Source organism: Halictus rubicundus, chromosome 8 (assembly GCF_050948215.1).
Source record: "Halictus rubicundus isolate RS-2024b chromosome 8, iyHalRubi1_principal, whole genome shotgun sequence".
Taxonomy (NCBI): domain Eukaryota; kingdom Metazoa; phylum Arthropoda; class Insecta; order Hymenoptera; family Halictidae; genus Halictus; species Halictus rubicundus.
Window position 1 is genome coordinate 18,538,185 of NC_135156.1, and position 18,715 is coordinate 18,556,899.

At 43.2% G+C, this 18,715-nt stretch overlaps 4 protein-coding genes and 1 long non-coding RNA gene across 9 annotated transcripts; 2 read left to right on the plus strand and 3 right to left on the minus strand.

The window, feature by feature from the left end:
- Nucleotides 1–437: 437 nt before the first annotated feature.
- On the plus strand, nt 438–1,462 carry LOC143356161 (coiled-coil-helix-coiled-coil-helix domain-containing protein 2-like). The gene is made up of 3 exons (XM_076791628.1): nt 438–598; nt 784–1,169; nt 1,243–1,462. Exons 1-3 carry the CDS (start codon nt 558–560, stop codon nt 1,251–1,253), a joined length of 438 nt encoding a protein of 145 aa, XP_076647743.1. The 5' UTR covers nt 438–557; the 3' UTR covers nt 1,254–1,462.
- Nucleotides 1,463–2,186: 724 nt separating this feature from the next.
- Miro (mitochondrial Rho GTPase) lies at nt 2,187–6,491 on the minus strand. 4 transcript variants are annotated; one of them, XM_076791608.1, is made up of 14 exons: nt 5,867–6,491; nt 5,415–5,617; nt 5,282–5,332; nt 5,067–5,168; nt 4,946–4,987; nt 4,711–4,876; nt 4,530–4,650; nt 4,259–4,451; nt 3,908–4,174; nt 3,630–3,842; nt 3,362–3,558; nt 3,093–3,131; nt 2,800–2,871; nt 2,187–2,417 (listed from the first exon to the last, which is right to left on the minus strand). In XM_076791608.1, exons 1-14 carry the CDS (start codon nt 6,063–6,065, stop codon nt 2,291–2,293), a joined length of 1,992 nt encoding a protein of 663 aa, XP_076647723.1. In that variant the 5' UTR covers nt 6,066–6,491; the 3' UTR covers nt 2,187–2,290. The 4 variants fall into 4 exon arrangements, with proteins under 4 accessions (XP_076647723.1, XP_076647722.1, XP_076647724.1 ...); XM_076791607.1 differs by having other exon boundaries at nt 5,415–5,620; nt 5,867–6,489; XM_076791609.1 differs by lacking the exon at nt 2,800–2,871 and having other exon boundaries at nt 5,415–5,620; nt 5,867–6,488.
- A 1,413-nt stretch (nt 6,492–7,904) lies between these two features.
- LOC143356817 (uncharacterized) lies at nt 7,905–9,669 on the minus strand. 2 transcript variants are annotated; one of them, XR_013082735.1, is made up of 4 exons: nt 9,347–9,669; nt 8,942–9,260; nt 8,779–8,867; nt 7,905–8,272 (listed from the first exon to the last, which is right to left on the minus strand). It is a non-coding gene; the product is annotated as an uncharacterized LOC143356817 (long non-coding RNA). The 2 variants fall into 2 exon arrangements; XR_013082734.1 differs by having other exon boundaries at nt 9,338–9,669.
- Hex110 (hexamerin 110) lies at nt 9,175–13,651 on the plus strand. The gene is made up of 7 exons (XM_076792809.1): nt 9,175–9,283; nt 9,585–9,925; nt 9,998–10,288; nt 10,372–10,847; nt 10,995–11,542; nt 11,613–11,749; nt 11,848–13,651. The coding sequence occupies exons 1-7, from the start codon at nt 9,217–9,219 to the stop codon at nt 13,021–13,023; spliced, it is 3,036 nt and encodes a 1,011-aa protein (XP_076648924.1). The 5' UTR covers nt 9,175–9,216; the 3' UTR covers nt 13,024–13,651.
- Tpnc25d (Troponin C at 25D) lies at nt 13,305–15,697 on the minus strand. The gene is made up of 3 exons (XM_076792810.1): nt 15,542–15,697; nt 14,224–14,644; nt 13,305–13,745 (listed from the first exon to the last, which is right to left on the minus strand). Exons 1-3 carry the CDS (start codon nt 15,542–15,544, stop codon nt 13,717–13,719), a joined length of 453 nt encoding a protein of 150 aa, XP_076648925.1. The 5' UTR covers nt 15,545–15,697; the 3' UTR covers nt 13,305–13,716.
- Between the last annotated feature and the right edge of the window lie 3,018 nt (nt 15,698–18,715).

Here is an 18,715-nt window from a genome sequence, read left to right on the forward strand (position 1 = left end):
CGTAATATCGAGTAGTTAATATCGGTATAAAGTTTCTACTTCAAAATAACATATTTCTAAAACATTGAACGATATTTTCGATAACGCCGATATATTACTACTCGCATAAATGATTAATTTTTTTGTTACATAAAGAAGCTGTTCACTTAATAATCGCAGAAAGTCACATGTCTGCCAACTTCGTCATTAATACGCTGTACAATCATGTGAACAATAATACATCCAATTTTACCAAGTAGCCTAAAAGACATTCACGGATAAGGTACTTGATAAAGTTATTGCAACATTATTGAATTGTATAGGCGATTTCATAATTATCTAGTCAAATTTCCACCAATTTCCAAATAGTCTGAAGTGTGCTTTAATTGCGGGAACGTTGATTGTTCGTTCTATTTCTGGAAAATTCTAGTGATTCCGTCTGCGTCTGCGTCTGCGTAGAAGCTATGATTGCGTAACCTAACCGAGAAGTTAAAGATTTAGCTGCAGTCTTTGGAGAAACTCGTAAGAGAACGAACGCGTTAAGTGACACACGAAGCAAAGTTGTAAAATTATACAAAATGCCACGACGAGGACGTGCATCTGCTCCTCCAGCGAGGACGTAAGTATCTTTTCTTCGCTTTTAATCACCGAGCTATGTTCTTTTTAATAAATCGCACGCGTAACGTCATTTCGTGTTACGCGATGACGGTCAACGTGACGTGGTTGATCGATTGTTTTTGTTAAAGATTTTCCGATAACGCTTCATAATATTTAATAAATAATCCATTTTTGTATCATTTGCAGAGTTAGGCCCGCTCGTGCAGCGGCGCCAGCTCCAGCCGCCCATCCTCCAGCACATGCTCCACCATCAACACCAATGGTTGCTCAACCTCAGCAGCCATCCCTCATGGGACAAATGGCCGCTACTGCTGGAGGTGTAGCCATTGGATCCGCCGTTGGTCACACGATTGGACATGCCATGACTGGGCTCTTCAGCGGTGGCTCCAGCGAGACTGCTGCTGCACCTGCTGCAGCGCCTGTGGCAGGACAGAATGCACCAGCCGCTGCACCTGCAGCCGGTGCCTGTGCATGGGAAGTCAAGCAGTTCCTGGAGTGCGCTCAAAACCAGTCTGACCTTTCTTTATGCGAAGGTTTCAACGAAGCTCTTCGCCAGTGCAAAGCCTCTCACAGTAAGGAACTTTTTTGAGAATTATTCCCGAAAATTTCATATCAATATATGTAATGCGTACTTCTCTGTTTCAGGTATAATTTAAATAAGTATTCCTAGATAAATCTCAGGTAGCAGGTGATCGATAGGTGAAATTTTAGAAAATGAAACTTGAAATTATTATATTCACCTTTATGTAAGAGTATTATGCAATTATAATCATTGGGATGAAAATCTAATCCGTTACATGTAATCAGAAGCAATTTGTTTTTGAATGCTATATGAATAAATTGATTCTTATGTTGATCTACATAATGTGTGATTCATTTACGTCAACCTTTTCCCTGTGCATCTATATGTATATATATACAATTTCGGATGTAAGAGCCTGTTTCAAACTTGACATTATAATTGCGCAATTATCACGTGGATGGTCTGAAATATCTAATCGAAAAACAAAGAGTATTGCAGATGTCATAGAACATGACAAATGACTTGTATTAAAAATATATTTTCCCCTGGGTTCAAATATCACCTTTGCCTTTTATTTCGTAAATACGTGAAAAGATCGAAGGGGAGACGACACGACTTAAATTCTGTTGACACATTGATTTCATTTTTGCGCGTTTAAATTAAATAGTATCCCTAGCGTTGCGTGATGCAACCAATTGCAAGACAGCGTCGAGTCATAGGCCAATCAGGACGAAAATAAAACAGCTTCCATTGCTCCCGAAAGTTTTGCTCCGCCGTCCGAGTCAGGTGACATTACGAAGGGAAATACCGTTAGGTACACTAATGTGCTAACAATTTTTCTTTCATTTGAATTTAATGTATCGCTCTGGAGATCACTGCAAGTATTCTTGAGATAATGAAATCCTCGAAATATGCATCATATGTTTACAGAGCCTTTCGCTATATGCGAATGAGATCAAGTCGGATCAAATACAAGCAGCATGAAAGTATCGACTAACAGAACACGCTAAAAAGAACAGAAAGGTAAATAAGGATGTTGACTTCTGCAAGACACATAAAAAAAATGAATGATTTAAGAACATAGTTTATTAACTTAACGCGTTTCTCAAAGACGGCTTTATACTCGGTTAAAGGAGGCAGTTAAATGTGCAAGAAAATGGATATGGTAGACTATCTTTTCTCTGTGTTCAATACACGCATCACCACGAAGCCCGCGACAGTGGCGACAGCAATTCCAAGGCCAGCTTTCCACCAGACTATGGAATCCCCTTGCATGAGTCCGAATTGATTTATATGTCTGAAATTTCAACAATTATTTCTCGCATCAATCATGTAAAATTTCACCGAAATGTTTAGTACGATTAAAAAAAATCCATGTATGTATACGTGTACGCATTTCAGCACCATGTAATGAAACACTAATACAAAATGCTATCCTACGGACTAGATCCTAGATTGATATTTGATCTCATCACATCTTCATTACACACAAAATACGAAAACATTAAATCATATTGAAAAGTATGTATGGGAACCATACGTAACAAGGCAAGACTCCAAGGTTCAATTACGATTTCATGCTCATGCAAGAAAAAATAATATAGTCGCGAGGGTCGATTTATATTGTAAGTCGTGAGCACGCCGTGAAACAAACAAAAGTTTACAATACGAACAAAAACCTTGTAAAAGAACTCCACCATTGAGTGGATGAGGATTTGTCAAGCAACATGTGGACCATACGCCTCAAAGGACTGAAAAGATTCAAGACTCTGTTAAAGATAGTCTTCAAATCATGCGGCAACGTCTAATCTCTGAGCAAATCGCCTAACACATTTCCCTGCGACATTTCTTCTGTAAGACTTGCAATGATATATGAATGGTAGCAAAAAAAAGGAGGAAAAAAACGAAGTATGTGATTCACGATTTGCTCAAGCTTACGAATGTTTACAGTGTGTCAAAAATTCAGACCAACCTGTCTCTGTAAAATAATACCCATGCTCCTTGAAATCGGCTAAACATGAAATTTCTGTTAGTATCTAATATTCATTCAATTTCGTAAGAATAAATATTACTCTCCTTAAATACTACAAAATGCAAACGTAATTCTTTGACTCGTTGAAGAAATTGATCCCTCCCCGGAAATATTCCAAATAAATACTGATTGCTTTACAGGATAATCATTTTGGAGCACGTTCGTACTCGTACAAATTACGTCTACCAATTCACGTTGATGAAACTTACGGGAAAGCTGCCATTGTTGCTAGCTTAACGAAGATTTCACGTCGTACGGTACGGGAAATGCTGTACGGTTGCGGTGGCATCAGTTTGTACTTATTGCAAAAACTTACTGGCTGCAGCAAGTACTCTTGTTTCACTTCGGAAAGATCGCTCTTATTTGCTATGATAAGAACAGGTATTTTGCTATCTGCAAAATATTTCTGGAACAAGGAAATCATTATTCGTACAGAGCCGAATCGCTGAAAGCGCGAATCGTTTGAAAAACGCTTACAATATAAACTCGTGCGATATATTCGAACGATTTCGGATTACTAGCATCGTAAACGAGAGCTGCGACATCGCATTGAATTTGTGCTGGGGTTAAAGCATCCTGAACATTCATTATATTTATATCCCGCAAGATTATTGTCTTCTCTTGACCGTATACGTGTACCGTGTTCACTGTTACGTGCGCATTCGATGGGACCGCCTTGTCGGATAATTTCTGCAATTGCATTCGTAGTTCAATATACTTGTCCTCGATAAATATACAGGTGTATTTGCATGTACCTCGAGTTTCGGATCAATAAACGTTCTGCATAATGTCGTTTTTCCGCTACTCTTTGGGCCAATGACGTGACAACAGTACACATTCCTGCTCGACTGTTTTTTCGCCAGATCCAGCTTCTTCTCGCGGGTGACTAGAAACGCGTTTGTCTGACATTCGTTATTGTACATGTTGTAACCTAGGTATGCCATATATTCTAACGCTTTTCGCACATTGGTAAGAGTTAATAGCGCCCATTGACACACGTAGCCTTGAAACGTAAGCCATCCCTGTTGCGAACGTTAGAACCACGAATTAATTACAAGAACGCCGGAAAACGATTACCGAACGAGTCAAAAAATAATGAAACGGACCTTTTCATTGGTTGGGACAGTATATTTGTACTCGTCACCCCACGGTGGAGTTAGGCACCTTGAAAATAGCGAATCCAATTCTGATGGCGATAGAGCACCGTCACAATCTCTGTCGTGTTGCAGAAACAATAACTTTAAAAATTCTTGACCTTTATGAGACAACTCAGTTGTACATCCAGCAGGCACCTTTAATCTGTTCAACGTGTAAACAAGTTAGTAGACTATAAAATAAAATGTTGTTTGTTGATTGCTTCATTAATTCGCTACTAACGGTGGATGTACGTATTCTTTCGACATTTGTAGCTCATTATCGTAGCCGAATTTCCTTAATACAGCCCAAGTAGTCTCGTTTCTTCCTCGTTGTATGAACAAACACTGGAGGTACATAAAACCTGTACACAGAAGAAACGTTTTATCTTATCGATATTTTTAACACTGCAGCAGGAGAATACCTTTCATCGTAACGCATCCGTTGCAGATTCCATCTTGAATATTTTTCGATAACACAGCTTTCACATCTTCCAGGACTTGCGGCTGCAATGGAGTGTTGAAGCACCATTGTTGAAATGCATTCAGCTCCATATCGTTTAGTAGACCATCGTTATCCAAGTCACATATCTGACATTTTGTGATAATAAATATAAGCGTGTAATAAACGACTCACATCTCATATACATGTATACGTACTTTAAAAATCCTTTGGAGAGCAGTTTTACATTCTTCTGTGAGCTAAACATTGTATATCAACTTAATGAATTATCCGACAGATCGAATACTAAAAATTACAAAAATTCATATCAAATTTTACCTCTTGGGTATCATAATTGTACAATGGGGTGGTAGGATGTAAAACAGCTCTTTGTGCATAATAAAAAGTTTCCGATACATTTTGCAAGGTTTTAGCAGAACACTGAAAATAAACAGAGTACAAGTTAGACGCTTGTTTCGGCAATAATTTCTTTAGTAAAGATCGGAATCTCAGAGCCAGTCCGGCACCAAAGTTCAGATACGCAATAATATTACCTCGATACAACTCTCGATCTCTGTAAATTCTTTCATAATAGGATATACAGCCTATAAACGGAGAACAGTAATTAGCATCTGGTATCTAATGAAACATAGTACAACATTTACGAGTATAGTTCTTTCTATGAACCTCAATAGTAGAATAATCAACAAGGTCTATCTTGTTTCCCACAAGGACGATTGGACAACGATTATTACTGGAACACCTCCTGATCATTGGTAACCAGTAGGTAGCGGTTCTGTCCAATGTATCCTCATCCACTACAGAATATACAACGCAAATTACATGTGCCTTTTGAATCTCGTTCGCCAACTGATCCTCTGTCTGTTCCGCTGCTGTAAGTATAATCGATAATTAGAGATCGAGGCTTTCACATGCCAAAAGCATCGACAGTGAGAACCATGTTATCGATAATGCTTATAAGAACTGTTTAGCGGATCGAAGATTAACAAAAATTAAGATAAGCGTGGACTAGTTGGAAAAAAACAATGAAACCAGCCAAGACGGTTATGATTATCGGTTTAAGTTCAACGCTGTACTTTGGTGCAACATAGATACAATAACATTCTATAGATACTAGCCTGAATAATCAACAATGTGCGTGGGCACTTGTTCAGGCGTAACGTCCGCCGGTATCGTGATTTCCTCTGCCTTGCAAGGCACATCCTCGGCGTACTCTTCGCTGACCAACGATAAAATTAGGGAAGTCTTACCGACCCCGCGGTCACCGATCAACAAAATTCTAACGTTGCGCTTGGGCGCGACCGGCCGTTGAACCATGCTGTCTCTCTAAAATATTTCTCGCTCGTTACAGCGTCGTTCACCGTTCAAATTCGAAGGGACATCTTCGCCGCTTCCGAGCTTTCCGAAAATTTTCCTTGTCTCCGACCTAACCTAAAAATCCACGGCTTACCCTCTGGCACCAGCTTCTAGACGTCACCTCTCTGTACTATTTCCCGGTCACCTACGTCGACATCTTATCACCGATTATGATCGAAACGATCGGTCGCCTTCGTCGCGATTTCTCTCTCTCATTCGTGTTTGCGAAAAAAAAGCGTTGGTTCGGCCGCTCCGATTGAACTTGCGCTCCGAGGGTGGGCTTTTCAAGGTTACGTTCTCTCCTCCGAATGACAGTGTACACATAGAAAAACATATACACACGTGCGCTGGAGAAAGAACGAGTGAGAGAGAGAGAGAGAGAAGAGAGAGAGAGAGAGAGAGAGAGAGAGAGAGAGAGAGAGAGAGAGAGAGAGAGAGAGGAAGAGAGAAGGAGAGATTTTCTGCAGAGAAGAGACCGAAAGGGTCACCCCAACGTGTACGAGGCGAATCCGGGGGATCTACGCATATTATGCTCGTAGTTAAAGTGGGTTTGATAAAAGGAACAATTCGCACCTCGGCAGAATGGAAAATCATTCTATTCGTGGAACGAATCTCGTGAATCCGCAGCGCCCACATTTAAATCGCCTGCTATAGCGAGCACCCGGGGAAATCGATAGCGCTCGAATATTTCCTTCGCCGAGATTAACCTACGAACATCAATTTCGAATAGAGCTTTCGGATATCCTAGAGTTCGGGCTACTTAATAAAACTCGAACTTCCATACGGTACCATACGAGCTTGAGCCTATGAGAAATTCGAATGTACCCAGTAAGCAAAATGCTTTGAATCTGCCACCAAAATTTGTCTCGGAATTGCCATCCATCTGCCTCCCCATTACCATCGGTATTACCTGAGTATACTCAGGTATCCGTAGATCCAAGTACATAGTAGTAAAATGGTCTATAGTTTCGAATGAATTTCGTCTACTACGGCTATGGTAAAATTAAACCATAGAAGAAAATGTTTAATCAAGGAAGATTCGTGCCTGGTTGAATATTTATTTATCCAAGAACCGTCGACACCTGTACGAAAATATTGTAACGCTTGTTGTCGAATCACTTTTGTTTTCGAGAATCTGTTCGAATTTGTACTAGGCATTGCTGTAATTGTCATCTTTCGCACGCGATCGATGAAAACACAGGTAGCAGTAGATAAGGACATGGAGATAAAAATAGATAAGTAGCGTAGGATAAACAAGTTATTTCTGTAAAGAAATGATTAAAAATTTCGTCTGTTTACGTCATGTTCACATTTGAATAATGCACTTGTAACAGATCGTGGAGTAGTTTGCTATGTTTTTAAGTTTTTTTCTGAGAACCTAGTTTTCCAATGAATCATGTGTCTATAACTATTAGATTATACGTATTTTAATTTGGACAGCGTTGCATTCTAAAGAAAATGTGTTATTGCGTCAGGATAATGATGCCATGTATAGTAACGATAAACCGAGAAGAATGATTGACAGTAAAGTTACGATAGATTCGGCTCCCGAATTATCGGCAACTACAGAATATTTACGCTTTTGTGCGTTATCGTGTTTGTATGCGATTTGTTTGTCTGACTCGCATTTGTAATTAATTTGAATACGCGATATGTCATTTTGTATCTGGTTCGAAAAAGTAGAAAAAATAATCTGCATTAGCAACAAGAAATTACGGATAAACATATAATAGATAAAAATTTTTGAAGTGTACGAAAACTAATTTTTTCTTATTAACTATATTGGCAGGTGGAAATTCAAATCGATAGGAAATGCGGGAAGATAAACGCTCTTATTTCAAAGAGTTTTTTGCAATTTTTGAAATTATTATTCTTTGAAATTACCGTTTAACAAATGCACGAAATGTGAAAATGTATCTTCGTTATCATCGAACTTGTTTGTTACATTAGGAAAATTGCTTGTACGACATAACTACGTATGCTGATATTTGTTTGTACCCCCCGAGGAATATAAATTTATATTCGGACCACTTAGGTGGTAAACAAAGCGATAACCTTTACGCACATAGTCACCTGAGAGATGAAGACATTGCATTATCGTGCCGCATTATCCCGGGCGTAAAGATATTGCTGACCCCCGTCATTTGAAGTCAACCTTTGCGACCTTGCTAAAAATATTAAAAATTGACCAATAATCTTAGATTGTTGCATTGTCATACGCAATTTTTCAATAAAATAATACCATATCAAACTCTCGTGATGTATATTATTTCACTTTTCTACCCATCCTATTTTCTAACAAGCCGGATAAAACACTAATTTTCTATATACTTAAAAAATAAAGTAATACGTCTACCTTTCACAGGTGTATATGTAATTATGCAAATACACTTTGAAATGTTAACCATTAGACTGCGGAACTTCACGCAAAATAAAAATTCTTTCCATTAATTGCAAGACGTAGAATTCAAATAGAAATTCATTGTTCTCTTCAGTGGTTTCATTAAGTCGAAAGAAATGCGTTGATTCATATTCTTAAATCTTTTCAATCTTTCCACTGTTACAAATTCATAGAATCCGCAGTCTATCGATCGTACTCAATGGTTTTTATTTCTAATTTGCTAAGAGCATACGTTCTTGTAGAATATTTACAAAATGATAGATTAATACGTACATTCGTTGCGTTGGCTTGTTAATATACTCTCATTCCAAGACTTTCCAATAGCGGCAAACCAAACGGATTAGGCGAAGCTTTTGAAACTCCTGAAGAAAGAAATGAAATATATATAATATACAGTAAATCCAGAAGGAATGGACGGCCATGAGAGAACATGTACCTGAGCAATCAGAACAATGTAGCTAGATTACCATTGAATTTCCGTTGCGAACAGTCTGATGTAGCAGGAACAATTACCGTCGACGTGTATCATCGGTTAACCTTCGATTCTTTGAGTCGGACAGATTCGAAATAGCAAGGGATATCGCGGGTAGACGGCGAAATCTTGAGGGAGGTGGGTCGAGACAGGTCGCTGATAACTGCGTTCCTCGATAGGATTCGGGTATAAAAGCCTGGACCAACTGGCAGTCAGCATCGCCCATCATTGAACACACAATGAGGTGCTTAGTTGTCCTGTTGGCTTTCGTGGCTTTTGGTGCCTGCGCCGTCAGCAAACAAGCTGGTAAGTGGATTTCTTCAATATTTCTTCACCTTTCTGATACTTTGAAATACTCGCCAAAAATACCTGACCAGGATAGATTTATTGTTTTGCAAGTTGTGCCGTCTAGTCTTTAGTTGTAGTATTGCAATCCACAAAACTGTTCGGTGGCCGTTCGTTACAGTCAAAGGAGATCGTTGATAGTCATAAATAGTCTTCGGCAATCGATAATCGAAATTTGAATTACAAGATATAAGCGACTTGCTTCGAAATGGCTAGCACTCGTTGCTCGTCGGTGTTTCAAACAATCTCTTCATCCTTTCAGCCGACCAGGATATCCTCACCAAGCAGCAAAATGTGATCCAGCTCCTGCAAAACATCGGGGAGGACATTCCGAACCAACAACTCCAAGAACTCGGCATCAACTATGACATCGTAAGCAACGCACTCCAATACCAGAACCCGATCATCGTGAAATACTATGCTGGCGTGGTCGATGCCGGTTTGGTTCAACCAAAGGGCACCGTCTTCAGCAGCTCGAACGGCCAGCTCCGCAAAGAGTTGTCCCTTCTGTACAAAATTTTGATGGGCGCCAAGAACTACCAAACATTCTTGCAAACTGCTGCCTGGGCTCGTGTCAATGTCAACGAAGGACAGTTTGTCAAGGTATGAAAAATCTAGTGATCCGCGGTAATAGTTATTCCGGATCTGTTAAACGGTTCGTCTCGTTTGTAACAGGCTTTGATCGGTGCTGTCTTGATGCGACCAGACACCCAGGGCATCATTCTGCCACCATTGTACGAAATCTTCCCTCAATACCACTTGGACTCTAGAATCATTCAGGAAGCTCAAGACATCGCGATCCAGAAACTTGGACAAGACATCCCGCAACAAAACATCAATCTGATCCCAGTGAACTACTCTGCTCTCCTGGACCAGGAAGAACAACAGCTCTCCTACTATACTCAGGATGTCGGTCTCGCTTCCTACTACGGCTACCTGAATCTCGTTAGCTTCATCTTGGGAGAAGTAAGGGGAAACATCGGATGCGCTTTGTTTTCTATGTAGCATTGATATCGATCGAATATAAACGCTATTCGTTTCTTAAACAGGAGGACCAACAACAACAGCAACAACAGCCCCTGACTCAGCAACAGTACCAGCAACAAATCGTAGGCGAATACTTGCACCAAGTAGGACAGGGCCAACAGAACATCGTCGGCCACGGAGCCAAATACCTGTTCCTCCACCAACAACTTCTGGCCCACTACGAACTGAACCGTCTGACCAACGGACTTGGCCCGATCCAGGAAATTACCAACTACAACTCCGTTCAATCTCTCTACCACCCACACCTCCGCACTTTGAACGGCCTCGAATTCCCAAGCCGCCCGGAGAACCTCCAACTCCAACCACAGAAGAACGAGCTCATCCAGTATGTCAGTATTTTGGAGCAAAGATTGATGGATGCCATCGAGTCCGGTCACGTGATCACTCCCCAGGGCATTTTCTTGTCTCTCTACCAACCACAAGGTGTCAACATTCTTGGTAGCCTGATCGAAGGTGGCGGCAAGAGCGTCAACCCAAGGTAGAAAACTCTTCCTCAGTAAATCGTCCTATGTAACTTCCATCGAATTTAGTTCAGTTTGATCTGATTTGTACTAATTTCGAGTTTCTTATAACATGGTTTCATACTGGCACACGCTAATCCTTACTCTCTTTTCATCCGGAACAGATTCTATGGAAGCCTTCAGGTCGCAGCCCGCAAGCTCCTCGGCAACGTTCCCGAAGTCCAGAACATCTGGGAAACACCATCGGTTCTCGAACTCGGCCAGACCGCTGTTCACGACCCGGTCTTCTACAAGCTCTACAAAAGGATCATGAAACTTTACAACAAGTACCAGGAATCCCTTCCCTCTTACCAGTGGAACGACCTTATCCTCTCCGGTGTTACCATCCAGGATGTCGAAATCAGCCAGCTCGTTACCCTGTTCAACGACTTCTTCATCGACTTGAACAACGCCGTTCCCCAGTTCGGTCAGCAACAACAACAACACCAGCACCAACAACAACAGCAGCAAGCTCAACAGAAGATCCTCGCTCAGCTGAAGAGATTGGACCACAAACCGTACCAGTATCAGATCAACGTGTACAGCGAGCAAGCAGTTCCTAACTCTGTCGTCCGCGTGTTCCTTGGACCTAAATACGACCACAAGAGGCAGCCGATCAGCATCTCGCAGGGCAGACAATACTTCGTTCAACTTGACCAGTTCATCCACAATCGTAAGTCCGTTCGACCTATTCAAGGTGCTTGAGAACAATTATTCACCTATAATTTGCATTCGATTTACAGTGCAACAGGGCCAGAACCAGATCCTCAGGAACTCCCAGCAGGCTCCAGGCTTGAGCTTCGACTGGCCGTCGGTTCAGGAAATCCAAGAGGGTGTCCAGAGTGGCATCACCTCCCAGGGACCATTCTACATCACCAAGGTAACGTGTTACCTCCTCTGTTTCCTGTGAAACGGAACAGAGAGTTAGCGAAAGTAAAGTAAAGAAACGAAATAAAAATGACACTTCTGCTTTTGCAGCCCCACCAGATCTTCAGCTTCCCCGCTAGACTGTCTCTTCCCAAGGGTCAACCTCAAGGCTTCCCTCTTCAGTTACTGGTCGTGGTCTCCGCTCCAGGCCCATTGAACGTTCCCTACGGTCCCGTGATCCCGGAGGACAGTTTGATCTACCAGAATCAGCAGCACCAGATCGTGAGCCCCGAGCAATACCAGCAACTGAAACAGCAACAGAGCCAACTGCCCCACGTGTCTGGCATCCAACAGAACGTAGAGGTCCTCCCTGAGAACTGGGTCGGCCAGAAATCGCAAATCCAGTACGCTCTCGCGAAAATGTTTGGCGGTCAATCGTCGGCGCAACAATTGAAACTGCAATACAACCAGATGCAACAGGGACAACAAATCCCGATTCCGGGGTACCAGGCACTTCCTTACCAGCGTCTTCACTCCGGCTACAGCCCGATCCAGCAAGGATTCTCGTCTAACTGGCAGAAATACGGCAACCAAAACATCCAACACCATGTTCCATTGTACCAAACTGTGCCAGGAGTACAAGGTGTCCAAGGAGTACAACAGCCAGGCGTAGTAGGTCTCCAGGGTGTAGTCCAGGATGTGCAGGGAGTAGTCCAGGATGTCCAGGGTATACAACAAGATGTCAATGGTGTCCGACAAGTAGTCAGCGGTGTCCGACAAGTAGTCAACGGTGAGCAACAGAGAGTCAGCGGTGTACAACAAAGCGTGCAAGGTCTTCAGGGAATGCCACAGGGCATCCAACAAGGTGCTGTCCACGGTGTGATCCCGGGAATGTACTCTGTCCACGGTGCAGGCCAGCAGCAAATTGGATCTCACGGACAACATAACATCCCTATTGCCTACAACACGCAGCCGATTCAGGGTGGTTGGCAAAGTCAGTTCACCAGCGGAATCGTTGGCAACGTAGCTAGCGGACAACTCCACGCCGGTGGGTTCCAGGGCATCCACGCTCAGCAGCATACAGTTCAGGACCAGTCGGTGCACGAACACTACCAGAACCAGCCAATCTCCGACATCATCGGCGGTGCTATCTCCCTCGATGGCAAGCCCCTCGGCTTCCCCCTCGACCGACCCCTGAGCGTTAGCGCTCTCAGCGTACCCAACATCTTCGTCAAGGATGTCCTCGTCTACCACGAGGGTCAGACTACCAACGAAATCGTTCAGTAAACGTAGCTGGTCACCGCCGAGCTAACAGCTCCCGGGTAAACGGTGTCGCGTAACGTTAACGTCAAGGCAAAACACAAAGGTTTATTGATGTAGCATTTACAATGAATAAATTGCTTCGATGAGCAAAAACGCTTCTTGTTGTAACATCTATGCCGAAAACCATCCGCGCCATCCTCATTCTCTCCGTCTCATCCTCGTCGAACCACTATACACACTCTGCATACTATTATTATATTTGCGTTACTCAACTATCCGATCCTATAACGGAGAACTTCGAGGAGTGAAGACGTACAGTTAAATTTTATTTATATACATACACGAGACTTTCGTATAACAATTGCAAAAGAACGTTCGAACAATTAATGTTCTAACCGCGGCATTAGCTTAATAATACTTCGGAGAAAACGGAGAAGCCAGGGCGTTCGAAACCCTCGAATAGAACAAAAGAACTAAATACATACAACCTAGTGTCTATTAATAGTAGAGTTAGAAGTTAACAAATGCATTCACTTTTACAATCTGCATGAATTTCGGGTAGTTCTACGGTGATCCAGGGTGTCGAAGCGTTCGAAACCAATTATTTGATTAAACGAGCTCCGTTTACAACGCCAGCCGTTGTTCGCGAAAATATCATAACATCGTTCGAACCGTGTCCTCCTCGACAACGGTTTCTCAGTCGCCTCAAACCGGTCATCATTCTCCCGTCATCATCTCCATAAATTCTACAAAAAAACATCCAAGCGCTATAGAAAAAGTGCTGTAGAAAAACCTTTTGGTTTTGCGAATACCGTGCAAAAGTGCACGCTCGAGCGCGACAACTGTTCCTTAACATTCTTCTTATTGATGCAATTTGAAATAGTAGAATGAAGAAAAGAATTGAATAATTTCAATATATTGTTTTCAGCTCGCGAAGGTCAAGAAAAGAAGTAAAGAAATATTTAATACGGCTACTGTGTCTTGCAATCGATGCAGACAATTTCTGTTTTGCATAAAGAGCCAAGTCCAATCGCAGTCTAATCGTTACGTATACGTACATTTTTATGGTCCAGCTTGCAAAAACTGGGACCGAATAGAAATTAATTCAACCGGCGAATCGACTTCGCACGTCTTTCTTCGACGAAAGGAAGATGAAGAAAACAGTTGTCTTGCCGAATATCGCAAAGAAATGAAAAGAAAGGTGTGTACGGTATCAGTACGCACCGTCAAAGTCCACGGTGCCAGATCCGTCAGTGTCGATCTCAGCGATGATACCGTCCAGATCGGCGCTGGTTAGCTTATCGTCGAGAGCAGCGAGGATCTCCTTGAGCGTGGCCGTTGTGATATAGCCGTTCCCCTCGCGGTCGTACAAACGGAAGGCTTCCTTCAGCTCCTCCTGCATGGCCTCCGCGTCCTCCTCCTCGAGGAATCGGCCCGCGATCTTGCAGAACCCGTCGAAGTTCACTTTACCGACCCCCTCGGGGTCGTTCTCCTCGATCAGCGAGTTCAGCTCGGCATCGTCGAACAGCTGGCCCATCGTGTTCAATATCGTCGAGATCTTCAGCGTGTCGATGAAGCCGCTCTTCGTCGTGTCGAACATCTGGAACGCTTTCCGCATCACGGCCATCTTCTGCTCGTCTTCCTCCTACGGACAATTGTTCGGTTGTTAAACATATTCGGCCACGAGTAACGCGAATTTTGTTTCGTTGCCCATCATCGTCATGAAAATGTACCTTCCGTATAAAACAGCGGAACAATTTATGGCTCTAAACGACAAACCGCGAGGAAATTAATTCGACTATTTTCAAGTAAACTGCGAGATTGTGGGCGTCGCATATCTGTGACGCGGCGAACATGTTTAAGAATGATGACCATAAAATCATTGGTATTGAACGTCGATCGATTACTGCCGAAATTAACTAGATTATAGTGTTCCGGTAACTAACAATCGACCTTAACAACGGTGATCGCTCCTACGAACGAGCTAAATGAGACTTGTGCAAAGCGCAGAAAATTCACGCGACGCGGCGTTCAATGTGTTAGCTGTTAATAATAAAGTAGAAAAATCTAGTCGCGTCCAATTAGCCTTTTTAGCGCATCGGTGGTAACGATTACATAAGTTCCAAAGAGCTAGAGAAATGAGGATAAGAGATGATCTCGAGTCGACGTTGAAAGTCTTATAATCGGTTAATTTAACACTTTGAACGCCAAACTGGAAACCCCCAAAATTCCATAATATCAAAGTAAGTTATTTAATAAAATAAAAATTGCAAAAAATTAAATGTATGATACTGAGTAATCCTCTAGCTTTCTTGCGTATTACAGATCCTAATCAAGTTTAGTACAATGAATACATCAACGTAAAAATTCCTTTAAAAACCCGCACAAATAATTCCGTCACCCACGTATGGGTGACGCGGCGACGAACGTGTTAATATCATTGCGTGAAAATGTGAATTGCCCGTGCAGCACACAGCCGGGTAAAAGAAAAATTTCGATGAACGTTAACGTCCGTTGCACTCGGTGGATTCTGCGGGCTTACCATGGCGATGGTTCTCTCGGACGACGCGACGGACGACGGACGACGGATACCTGACGGTGCCGCGGCGTTTCCGTCCCGGTATAAAGACACCGTTCGCGTCTGGTAAACCAGCTAGAAAACCGGTGGTCGCAAAAATAGAGCGGCCCGACGAAAAATGAAATATGTTATAAGTGGGTCCCCCCCGCGAAGTCGGAAGGCCGGCGCTAAATCATCGCGGGCGTGATCGCATCGAGACCTCTTTGGTGACCGCTCGCAACACCCTTGGTATCGATCCCGGGAACCGGGAATCGCTTTCCCTTAACAATTCCTTAAAAATTCATTAACAACGGCGAGCGCAATTACGCTCGAATTTCCGTGCATCTCAGTATTAAATTGGCCGTGCTAATCAGCAGCCCGCTGCGCTGCTGTCTTTGACAAATTGGTGACGCAACCTCTATTCAGAACCTCGCTACGAATCCTACACAGACCCTAAAAATTCCTCGCATGCTCGGTTGCTGTTTCATGTAATTTCGTTGACTTTGTCGTGTTTGCTACAAAACAACTTGAATATAATTATTGCGAACATCTGTGCGAGCCATCGACTTGTTTGGATTTCGACTCTTATTACTCTGAAACGTCGACGAAGCGTTTTGTCGACGAAAATTCTGCTTTATGAAATCCGGTGTAACGACAGGTGTCGGTGTCCCGGATTTGATAAAGTGCAGCGGCTTACTTTGTTGGTGTGCCCGATAAACGACAACCGTTTGAAATTTATTTCCGACATTCTAGCACGGCACCCCTCGCAGAATCGAAATTAGAAACGAGTCGCGGGCGGGCTATCTCTTAATTCCGCGATCTACCATCCCGCGCGCCTCCGAGCGTTTAATATTAGGCATGAATCGAAAGCGGAGGGCCGTGATTGCGATGCGAATCGCGTTCATTCATAAATTCGTTAAATTCAGAAAAGTTGGCCTGGCAGATTTTTGGCAGACGGCGCGCAATCGAACAATAGGATGCAAACGGCGATCGGAAACGTGTTCGATCGGACGTTTCATAGGCGACGACCAAGTATTTGAATCTGCGTTTGCGTAACAAGCTCGGTAAACTAATTCAACGAATTTTCTGGCAAGCAATTTTCTATTGAACGCTCGCGATTAAAAGATGAAACCAGCTATAAAGCAACCGCTTAGGTTTTCGATCCGAGGCGGAACAGAAGCCGACTTTTGATGGACGTCGATTCTGTCCCGCGGATGTTTCGCCGACGGGAGGCCCGCGTGTAAATCCATCCGTCCGCGAGACGCAAATGGTTATAAATTGTTGCGCGATAACAACGCGGATCTACGCGGAATTTTCAGCTCCGTCGCCGTTCTTGGATCCGTCCGCCCACCGGGATTCGCAAAGTATTACAACAACCGTTCCACCTGGCCAGAAGACCCTCGCGACGCGACGGTGTCCGGTAAAAATATAACGAGTCCTCGGTCTCTTTCCGAACGATTCATCAACGGGTCACGCGGTTCTCCAGACAGTGGGAATTATCTCGTCGCGATTCGCCCGCTCGGTGGTGAGAGGGAACGCGGGTACAAATAAACAGCGCAACGTTTAATCGTTTCCCGAATCTGCGCCATGTTTAACGAGCTTTTATAACGATCTCACAAGGCGGATGTCTGTTTCTAGATTGACGTTCAGCTTGGCCGGCTGAACCGAACTCGACAGAAATTTTCCAGGCGGATCAAGATCGGAACGATACGATCGACAACGATTCTTTCTCGTTGTACCGTGAACATGTCAAGATTGTCTGAACTCGCGTCGCCTACGCGTCAATTACATTTTCACGGTAGAGCGGCGAAGCGGCTGACGGATAACAAGCTATTTATCTCGCATGCTGTCACGAGTTATTATTATAATTTCTTCTAGACAGAATGCTCGGTTACAGGACATCAACGTTGGAATTGTCGAGCAAAGATTCAATTTCGAATAGATTCCATGATTATAACTCCGCTGATCGTCTGCTAGGTGTCATCGCATATTATTAGCTAAGCCTCTCTGGACTGCCACACCCGGTCTAGAAATAATGGGGGAGAGTAATCAATCATAAACGGGTCGGTAGAAGATTTTCGTTTCGAGTGTCAAGATCCTGGGCGGTGTAGGCCGTTCGGTTTTCATTCAGGCGATCCGCGGTTTTGAAACGGCGCGGTGCGGCGCGGTGCGACGCGACGACGCGTGTGAAGAACGGCCAACGGATAAGTTGTAAGTGAATTTGTCTCGTTAGAAATATTTTCGGTGCCAGCGCATCCTCCTCGTCATCGCCGCTGTGGTCATCGTCGTTGGCTTCTCCTTCGTCCCCTACATACTACATACGCTTCGGACGGAGAAGCAACAACGACGGGTCGAGCGTGCAAAGGCAATTACGTTTCGGTGCCAAACGCTGAAAATCACCGGTCCGTTGGCAAGAGCCGGAGTCAGAAGACGACTCGTTAGAGAGGCATGCGGATGCTGTCTGATGTTGGACCAAGCGGATCTCTCGAAATTTCGCCCTTCGTTCATATATTCGGCTCTATAAATAAATGATTCTTATTATTGTCCGCATCATTATGCACGCGTTAGAACATTAACCTCTTCAAGAACGAATTTCCTAGGAATAGAGATGATTATAGCTTTCGTTTGAATGTAGTCATTTTCTTGACTCTATAAACTGCAATTCCTCGCCCCCACCTTGCTGGCTGCTGTTCGCCGATTGGTCGACCGTCGAAAGACAGTCGGTCGACAGCCAATCGGACCGCGGAACCAACATTTTTCCGACTCGATTACTGTAATCCGTATTTTCCAAGTTGATTGCAGTCGTCGGAACCATTACCGTATCTCGTACAGATGAATATGACTCGAACGATATAAAGAATGATGTAGATACACAACAATCGGACCAGATATTTCCACGCGTCCACCTTGAAGAGATTAACGATATCGTTTCATACTGTCTACTTCGAATAAACTGGTAAATCCGACGAGCCGTCAGCGGCTAATATTCTATCAAGGGTCTAGAGCAGGATTCCCAACAATTTGTCAAACAATTAGCGTCGGGAACGACAAATGTTTCAAGCGTTCTCTGTGGAAAATTCATAGTACTATTTTTTCAATATCAGAGATTTATGGCCTTTCGATCTTACCGATAAATCACGCGTGTATCGTTGGACTATA